Below are 9,642 nucleotides of genomic sequence, written 5' to 3' on the forward strand. Positions count from 1 at the left end.
CAGCGAGAGGGACGGACACACCGGGCGGGTACCCATGCGTTGGCATTATATTATCCTCTGTCCGGGGGAGGTTAATTACCAAAAGATTGCTGCATCTTTCCATGCCGGTACACCTCAATTATTACTACTCCGCGGCTAAAACCCAACCAAGATTCTCTCCCTTTAGTTCGTCCCTTCATCCCTGGCCCTGAGATTATTAGTTACTTATTCATCCCACCATCACCATGTGGTCTGGACCTGACCGAGGAGGAGGAGGAGGAGGATGAGATCATGAGAGCAGCAGGGTGCGTGGTGGAAGCGAAAAAATTCCAAAAATGACACTCGAAAGAATGACTCTTCGATTATGATGACACTCAGGTAGATGACAAGTGGGTCCATCTGTGTCTATGAATATGGGTCTAGTGTCAAATCTGCAAACGATCGATGTTTCGAGTCCGTGGAAGCAAGGAATGTTAGTTTACTGTTTCTTGCCCTGCAAACCCTGGATTAGCCATAACCTCCTCCTTGTTCCTTCAACCAAAGCTTTCTCCTGTCTTTTTTTTAACACTACCAGTATTAGGAGGAGGATGCTAGCAGTAATTTATTCGTAGCTACTACCAGCCTACTACCAGAACTTTTCCGCCCCCGTAAACTACTACCGCCAATCCTGCTCTACTCAACCGGTACCTGTATTATTACTGACGGTGGTGGTGTGGTGCTGCTGTCTTGCTCCTGCCTCCGGGGCGCGGCACCTTCCCCTCTTCCTCCTCCTGTCCTCCAAACCTCCTCTCCCACTGCTCGGCCTTTCTCCGCCACATGGGTTCGGTGTCCTCCATGGCGTGGTGCCAAAATGTCGGTCGGGCCCGTCGTCTTCCTGCGCTTCAGGGGCTTCCTGCGGTTGCGACGGGAGGAGCAGCTAGTGCCGCGGCTGGGCAGGCGCGGCTGTGATCTGGGCCCGCGCCGCATTGGCGACTGCTTGCGACCGGGCTCGCGCGCCGTTGCTGCTGTGGTGAGAGGGCGGCAAGATGCGGCCTCTTGCTCTCGTCGCGCTTCTTCTTGCTTCCGTTCTCGGATCCAAAGGTGAGCGCTGCTCCACGCATTGCCACGTTTCTTTCAGTTCCTTTCCCCCCTTTGCTCTGGTTTCTTGGGGCCGTGCTGTGTGCCGCTCAACTGGCTCGAGGCGTAGCGCCGCGGGGGCTGCCTGGGTGTTGGGGGGTTTCTCCGTACGTTTTCTTTTTTCCAGCCTCACCTGAGCAATTCAGAAGAGCTCACTCCTGGCTTCGATTTGTCGTGGTAACTTCGATTTCTGGATCAAGAATTTTCCTCTGCGGCGCGCATGTCCTTCACTAATCTGTGGCCGTGAACTTCAATTGCGCGTAGGATGCTCTAGATTTATTAGAATTCAATGGGATTTATGTTTCTGAATTTCCAATTAAGAAGGATATACCCACAATGTCGGTGGCTTGGCATTTCTCGTTCTCGTCCTGGCTTGCTTGCTGTTGCTGTAGCTTTCTAACTGAAAACGCTTTGGATGTCTGCATATCTATCTATTTTACCCTGCATAAATGTGATGGGCATTTCCATGTCCCGTACTTGCATTGCATCATCATCAATGCACCTGTTCTGCAGCATGGTACAGTATCCTGATGACCGTAAAATTTGATCTTAGTAATTGTTGGAGTAGTGTTCATAATTGTAATCCTTGCCGCGAACTTGTCTTCTTTACTTTGATCTAGGTACTACTCTGGCCCCTTCTCCAGCTGTAACTGATTCTCCTGCAAACCAAGGACAGGCTTCTAGTCCTCCTCAACCTGCATTTGCTCTTGGTCCAGTAACTGTTCCAACAGGTAGTAGCTCTGAAGTTCCAATGCTGTGTGACGTAATGTTGCCAGACCATCATCAACAATGGAGTGTAACCCCTTGCATTGCTTTGTTTCAGGGCTGGCTACTCCATCAGCGAGTCCTTCCCCGGAGAAGGCAGCTGTAAGTCCTGCTGCTCCCCCGGAGCCACAAAATGCTCCGAGTCCAGTGACTCCTCCTAAAGGTAACTCATCTTCCTCCAATTTTGTTGCCGTCCCTGGAGTTAGATATGATGTTCCAGTCCTAATGGCTGCACTGCAAACTTTATGTTATGTATGTAGAGTATAATGCACCTCCTCCAGTTGAAGTTGCACCCCCTGATCCCACCGATGAGGTTCCTCCACCAGTAGCTCCACCACGAGCTGCAGTTGAAAATCCCACTCCAATTCTTCCTGGGACGCCTGCATTGCTACCTTCTGTTCAGGCTCCTGCTCCATCTGTTGTTCTCAAGGCTAATCCACCAGTCGCGTCACCTCCATCTGTTGTTCTCAAGACTAATCCACCAGTCGCGTCACCTCCATCTGCAAATAATCAACCAAGAAGGCCAGTTGGATCAGGTATATTTTCTGATTGATAGAAGTGATTAAGATTCTTTATTTTTCATGAATTCTTTCTGCAAAAAATCTCAACTCACTCGTGAAAATATTTGTAGTCCCTCCTTATCGACCCCCTGCATTGCCCCCTCCGGCAAATGACGTTCCACCATACCCACCTTCAGGAAGTTTTCCTGCTATTCCTCCTTCCACTTCAGGTAAATTTCCCTCCCTGAAAGTACATCAAATCAATCAGGCGACATATATCTCTTGTCATTTCCCATTTCTTGAACAGCAGTCCCACCATCACCTGTTATTGCACAAGCACCACAACGGCAAGCAGATCCTCCAAGCAGAGATTATAAGAATGGTGAGGATAAAATCACCTAGTTTGATACATCTGATTGTGCTTTAATCCCTTTTGTACTAAATATTTGACTATATGTTAATATTTAGGAAACACGGTGCCACCAGCAAAGACTTACCCTCCTACAAATCTCAAGAAGCATCATGTTCCACATGCATCCCCTCCAAAGGAATCCACTCGCCAAACTGTCCCAGGTCACAAATCACCAGTTACAGGTAATCTCAGCTAATAAACTTAGGCTGTGTCCGCTTGAACATGACAATGTAGATTGACAACCAAAACTCCTTGTTTCAGGATCTGCACCTGCAACAAGTCCTTCGCCCCAGAACACAAACATGCCTTCAATCCCGAAGAATGCTTCATCAGTGTCACATTCCCAACCCTCACCAAGTGTAGCTCCAGAATTGGCACCCACTGGTAGATCTCATGCTCGGGGATGGAAATCCAGTAATGCCAATAACGGAACAAATACATCATTTGCCCCATCTTATCCACCACCTCGTCCTCAAGGTTTGACAATAAACTTCTACCTGCAACCTAAATATTGTCAGTTCTGAACATTGATCTAAAAGATTATGCATTACAGGGCCTGAGGTCTCACAAGCTCCAAGACAGACTGGGACTAAAAGCCATACTCACCATGCGCCTCCACCAATCCCTGAAGGTAATGTAGGCTAATATGTCTGCTTAAACATTGAATTCATTTCACACGCTAACAACTTTCACATAATTTTTTCCTGTCCAGGACACCCAAGCTTTCCTGTACACCCCCCATCCCCTTCGCCAGCGTCGTCAAGGGGTCCTGCTAACGGGAAGAAAAGTACTTTCAGTGCCATGTCTCTTTGCTTCACTTATTGTTGCCTTGTCCATTTGTCACTAGAAATTTCCAAAACTGCTGAATTCTTCAGGGCATCGTATTTCTCCTACTCTGCCTCCAATCCCTCCCCTACCGGAGCCAAAAGCACCATCAGCACATCCTATTTGGACATTACCTCCACCACCACCTAATTCAGGTACAGTTTTCTGTACTTTTTTAGATAATGGAAACAGAGGTGCAGTTTTCTGTATACATTCTCATTCGGTTATCATTTCAAAACTTACATTTTGGATCAGGTATTACCTGTAGGCGTATGATTTTGTGATTGCTTACATGTTTAACCTGTCAAATGCAGATTGCAATTCATTATCGTGCCCAGAGCCTCTAACAGATCCACCTGCGGGAGCACAATGTGCCTGTGTGCTACCAATTAGAGTTGGAATTCGTCTAAGCGTTGACCTTTATTCATTTTTTCCATTGGTCTCTGATTTTGCTGAAGAGGTAGCTTCAGGAGTAAACATGGCACAGAGGCAGGTCCGTGTAATGGGTGCAAATGTTGCAGGTGATCAACCTGACAAAACAATGGTTCTTGTTGATCTAGTTCCAGTGCAAGTGAAGTTCGACAATGCTACAGCGTTTTCAGCATTTGAAAGCTTGTGGAGCAAAAAAGTTTCTTTAAAACCGTCAGTCTTTGGGAACTATGAGATTCTCTATGTTGTATATCCAGGTCCGTGGTCTTGCTAGTGCTCCTGACTCATTTTGTATTTGGTTATTCTTGCTGATCAGTGCATCTATTTGCGGTCCAATTTATTATTGTCAATTGATTTGATATGCATAAAGTAGATAACACAGAGTAAAAGAAATCATGCATTATCTTATTTGTTGAAATTGTTAAAATTCTGCGCCACTAGTTCTCACCAAGAAATATGAATTTTGTTCAGGGCTTCCTCCTTCACCACCTTCAGGGCCAGAAGGTGTTGGGGATGGGGCATTTGGCAACAGCAGAAATGCAAGGGCCATGAAGCCTCTTGGGGTCGATGTAAGAAGTCCCAAGAGAAAAGTGAATGGCAGCCTCATTGCTATTGCTGTTTTGTCTACTGTTATAGCATTGATTATTTGCTGTCTGGCTGCATGGTTGCTGATCCTCAGATTCAGGGGTCCGAGTGACACGGCTCAAGGATTTCCACATACTGTATTTCCAAAATTTTCTAGGTCATCTGGTACGTCTAACTAACCTGCTAATTTTCTGATAATTGCACCATGATGTAATGTAATTGGCACTAGCTATTTGATTCATAGCAGAATAACAGTAACTGTTCTCCAATGACGTGGTGCCACTGTTGAAATTCATCATGAACTTATAGTCGATAAGCAAGTTTTTTTTTAAAAAAAAAAATTGGCAGTGCTTTCCAGGCAAAATTACATTGCATATTTGAAATGCCAGCCAAGAATGCTTGCAACAACTTTTCAGTTAAAAGGCTTTCTTACGTGTCATTGTTAGAATAATATGCACAGTTTAGGCAGTACACACTAGTTTTCCTTCTGACACATCTCGAATGATTGCAGGCACAGGTCACACACTTTTAGCTGGTGCTGGTCGCTATAGTTCACCTTCAGGTCCATCAGGTTCACTGGGCTCAAGCATCGCAACATATGCAGGGCAGGCAAAAACATTCAAATTTGCTGAGATTGACAAGGCCACAAACGGCTTTAATGATTCAAAAGTACTTGGAGAAGGTGGCTTCGGATGTGTCTACCAGGGCACACTTGAAGATGGAACAACGGTTGCAGTGAAGGTTCTGAAGAGATATGATGGCCAAGGTGAGCGAGAGTTCTTGGCTGAGGTTGAGATGCTGGGACGTTTGCATCACCGGAATTTGGTCAGGTTGTTAGGCATCTGCATCGAGGAGAATGCACGGTGTCTGGTATACGAGCTTATTCCAAATGGCAGCGTAGAATCCCATCTGCATGGTATGTAATACCATATCATCAAGTACATGTAGAAGTTGCAAAAATTGACTTACAGCAATGTGCTTTGTTCTGTTTTTGTTTTCTGTCTGCTCACTGTAGGAGCGGACCGTGAGACAGCTCCACTTGATTGGAATTCCCGTATGAAGATAGCCCTTGGGGCAGCACGAGCACTTGTATATCTACATGAAGATTCTAGTCCTTGTGTGATTCATCGCGATTTTAAGTCAAGCAACATTCTTCTGGAGCATGATTACACACCAAAAGTGTCAGACTTTGGACTTGCCAGGACTGCAAGGGGAGAGGGGAACCAGCACATCTCTACGCGTGTCATGGGAACATTCGGGTATGAACTCTCTTTCTTATTAAATTGCATTCTATAGACAAAACAATGATCACCTTGCTTTCTTATCAGCTATGTTGCGCCGGAGTATGCCATGACGGGTCATCTTCTTGTAAAGAGTGATGTGTACAGTTATGGAGTTGTATTGCTTGAGCTCCTCACTGGTAGGAAACCTGTGGATATGTCTCAGCCTGCCGGGCAAGAAAACCTAGTTGCATGGGCTCGACCCCTTCTAACAAATGTTCTGAGCCTACGCCAAGCCATCGATCCACTTCTTGGCCCTAACGTTCCACTGGACAATGTGGCAAAAGCAGCTGCCATCGCATCAATGTGCGTACAACCTGAGGTTTCACACCGCCCCAGCATGGGTGAAGTAGTGCAGGCCTTGAAACTTGTGTGCAGCGAGGGTGATGACTGCCTTGCATCAGGAAGATTCAGCCAGGAGTTGCCCATGCAAACTACGGCAATTTATGACGCGACTGGCATGGAAGCCGAGAGAGTGCTAATATCCGAGATATATGGCTCCACACCAGTCTTTACTCCAGCTGCCGATTCGGATTCTTTTCGCAAGCAGTCAAGTTCAGGCCCGCTGATGACAGGCAAGAACAGGAAGTTCTGGCAGAGGTTGCGAAGCCTGTCAAGGGGCAGCATGAGTGAGCATGGTGTCTCACCAGACTATGAAACCCGCTCGCAATATAGTGGTAGGTGAGGAAACTTTTGCTTGGCTTCCATTAGAAGACGGGTTGATACTCAGTTGATTGGGAATAAAAGAGTTTCAAGCTGAGCTAGTGTAAATTATGCATCTGGAGATGAAAAGCTATAGTTCAGGATCTCATCAGAGTAGCAGACTGGAGCCTGAGCTTTGGATTTCTGGACATAAGCTCGGCTGTGGACTGTTGGGATCTACCTGCAAATTGATCGGTTACAAACCGCATACATGGCCATACTCCAGAGGGCTACTTCAGAACCCTGATACCCCACTTCCTTTTAGAGCTTGTTAATTTGAGTTTTTGAGTTCTTTTGTCTAGTTAGTAGTTTATTTTTGCTTGATCTTTTGTTTGGTCAGTTGTTTGTTAGGGCTGTTGATTTGTATAGATTCAGATGACATTTCTTTGGGCTTGTGGATTTCGATAGTTGTTGTACACTGACATATGCTGGTCTTAAATGAGGATGATAGGTTTTTGGTTCTAATTTGTGACTAGTTGCTTCTTATGAATTCCATCTGATGTTCAGAAAAATGTTCTTGGGTTTGTTGTGTACTGAACATTTGTAATGTTTGCGATTCTGGATCCGAGAAGTTGTGAAGGTTATCTAGAACAATGCCATCATAAGGCAGGGGTTTTCTCTTTGAGAATATACTGAACATACATGCCAGCAGGGGTTTTCTCTTTGAGAATATAATGTAGCATGAGAACCAGCTTTTGTAGTTTGAGTTCGTGATTTGTTCAATCAGTTGTTTATTTGTGGTCATATCTTGTTTGACAAAGTTGTTTTTAGGGCTGTTGGTGTGTATGGATTCAGACAGGACTTCTTTTGGCCTTGTTGAATTGGACATGTACAGTGACGTCTTCTGAAATGAGAATGACAGATTCTTGGGTGAATGGTTCTGACTAGTTGCTTCAGTTCAGTTCTGTTCTGTTTGGGAAGAAAGGTATTCTTGAGTATGGTTCCTGTTTCCTAGTGGACATCTTTCCGTGGATCTGAATCGTGCAAGTTGTGAAGATTCTTTAGCATAACTGCGTCACAAGGCGTTCATACACACAGTGGCAGTTCTTTTTCTTCCCTCATTGGGAACATAGTCTGCCTCTCCACAAAATTCTAGCCACCAGCACTTTTGCCTATCGGTCCAAGTGCAAGTTATTGGAGACAAAACTAATTTGAGTTAGATCTAAGGCCACTTTCTCACCTTTTTCTCGAAGTCTCACTGTGTGCTTGAGTTGAGGTAGATCACAAAAGCTTCGTCCTGAATGCAAGCTCCAAGTTTCCCGCCCCATTATGTTTTCCCCAGTCGCACTGCTTTAGGCCATGTTTGGAACTGCGTTGGCGCCGCGATTAAGCGAACACGGCTCCGAGGCCGCGATTTGGGAATCGCCCACCGTAGTTCGTTTTCTCGCGTCCGACGCCGCGGGCGACTGCCATACACGTGTTGTCGCGGGGCGTTCAGCGGGATTATTCCGCTTTTCTCGCTCAACCGCACCGCTCAAAAACGGCCTTCTCGGTAGCTTAGGTTCTATAATATTGCTTTCATGGCCTACACTATGGCATGCTTGGATTCTGATTTGAAATTTAGCTGGCTAAATTTGTGGACTAAAATTTTAGACTATTTTAGCTTATTTATGTGGTTTAATTTTTTTGTGAGGTTGGTTAAATTTAGACGACATTTTAGTCCTTCTACTTAGAGCCCGAAGAGCTAAAATAGTCTAAAGTGTAGTGGCTATACGACCAAGAGATCCAAACAAGACCTATTTCGCACTTTTTTTGGGCTTTTTGAACGACTGCACTAACCAGTTGCTCAAATACTCGATCCCGTCTTATACAGAGACAAAAGGAAAAAGTCCACATTACCTCCCTCAACTTTTGCAAAAGTCCATTTTTCCTCCCTGAACTCCAAAAATCGGACAAAACACCTCCCTCAACTTTTAAAACCGTTCATCTTACCTCCCTGGCCCGGTTATAAGCGGTTTTGTCTTTTTCTTTTTTATTTATTTTGGTTGAATATTTGAAAAATCATAGTAAATCACAGAAAAATCATAAATTAGAAAATCTAATTTTGTTGGATTCCACGTGAGTAGATCTACAAAGTGAATATATAATATGGTACGCTTTAGTACAAAGTTTTTGTTGTAGCTTTAGAACTATGCTTTTCTATAATTAAATGAAATAATTCATAGCTGTAGTTTCTATGATCCAATTGTAGTGAAATTTTTCATGGTGGGCTAATTATTGTATGCTTAAACTGCAGTAAAAATTTCATACTCATTAGATCATTTATAACTTAGTTATAGATTTTATTTAGGTTTATGCTTGTTAAATATAAAATCACAGCAAAAACTTTGTACTAAAGCATACCATATTATATATTCACTGCGTAGATCTACTCATATGGAGTCCAACAAAATTAGATTATCTCTTTTATGATTTTTCTATAATTTACTATGATTTTTCAAAGATTCAGCCGAAATAATAAAAAAGGAAAAAGAAAAAGACAAAACCGACTTTAAAACTACTTATAACAGGGCCAGGGATGTAAGATGAACGGTTTTAAAAGTTGAGGGAGGCGTTTTGCCCGGTTTTGAAGTTCAGAGAGGAAAATCGGACTTTCGTGAAAGTTGAGGCAGGCAACGTGGACTTTTTCCGAGACGAAATGATTGCAGAACGATGAGTGGCGCTAGGCTCGCAGAGTCAGCCGCGATTAATGGCCCAGCCCAACTTGCATCCATACGACAGCCCACTCTGTTTTTTTTTTTTCAGATTCCAATTCTGGGAAAATCACGGCCCACTCAGCTGTACTACTTAGTTAGCGTCAGTAATCCCTGCATTATCTTTTATAAGGCGCAAAAGCTTATCAAGATGTAAATTTTAAAATATTTAATTCATATTTTTAATTACTATGATACAAGTTTGATATGGTTACATTCTTAATTAGTTATCGAATTATCATAAATTTATAAGTCTAAAAAATAGTATAAAATAAATGTATGATCAAAGTGTAAGTTGTGAGCCCGTGTCATGTCAATCTATATCTTATAAAAGAGAACTGAAGAGAGTATTATTT

The 9,642-nt window shown here is 43.8% G+C and overlaps 1 protein-coding gene across 2 annotated transcripts; it reads left to right on the forward strand.

The window, feature by feature from the left end:
* Nucleotides 1-677: 677 nt before the first annotated feature.
* LOC136449451 (receptor-like serine/threonine-protein kinase ALE2) lies at nucleotides 678-7,210 on the forward strand. Of its 2 annotated transcripts, none has more exons than XM_066449477.1 (16): nucleotides 678-1,059; nucleotides 1,716-1,826; nucleotides 1,919-2,023; nucleotides 2,121-2,396; nucleotides 2,492-2,590; nucleotides 2,668-2,742; nucleotides 2,829-2,954; nucleotides 3,034-3,249; nucleotides 3,326-3,403; nucleotides 3,485-3,559; nucleotides 3,648-3,752; nucleotides 3,912-4,283; nucleotides 4,498-4,776; nucleotides 5,123-5,527; nucleotides 5,627-5,870; nucleotides 5,940-7,210. In XM_066449477.1, the coding sequence occupies exons 1-16, from the start codon at nucleotides 1,005-1,007 to the stop codon at nucleotides 6,574-6,576; spliced, it is 3,258 nt and encodes a 1,085-aa protein (XP_066305574.1). In that variant the 5' UTR covers nucleotides 678-1,004; the 3' UTR covers nucleotides 6,577-7,210. The 2 variants fall into 2 exon arrangements, with proteins under 2 accessions (XP_066305574.1, XP_066305575.1); XM_066449478.1 differs by having other exon boundaries at nucleotides 2,671-2,742.
* The last annotated feature ends 2,432 nt before the right edge of the window (nucleotides 7,211-9,642 follow it).

The sequence above is a fragment of the Miscanthus floridulus genome, chromosome 5 (genome assembly GCF_019320115.1).
Source record: "Miscanthus floridulus cultivar M001 chromosome 5, ASM1932011v1, whole genome shotgun sequence".
Classification (NCBI taxonomy): Eukaryota; Viridiplantae; Streptophyta; class Magnoliopsida; order Poales; family Poaceae; genus Miscanthus; species Miscanthus floridulus.

Excerpts from the sequence above, each read along its gene's own strand:
- LOC136449451 (XM_066449477.1), top strand. The coding sequence starts at position 1,005 with ATGCGGCCTCTTGCTCTCGTCGCGCTTCTTCTTGCTTCCGTTCTCGGA. Across the intron at positions 1,060-1,715 it reads TTCCGTTCTCGGATCCAAAG|GTACTACTCTGGCCCCTTCT; the intron begins GTGAGCGCTGCT and ends ACTTTGATCTAG. Across the intron at positions 2,397-2,491 it reads AAGAAGGCCAGTTGGATCAG|TCCCTCCTTATCGACCCCCT; the intron begins GTATATTTTCTG and ends AAATATTTGTAG.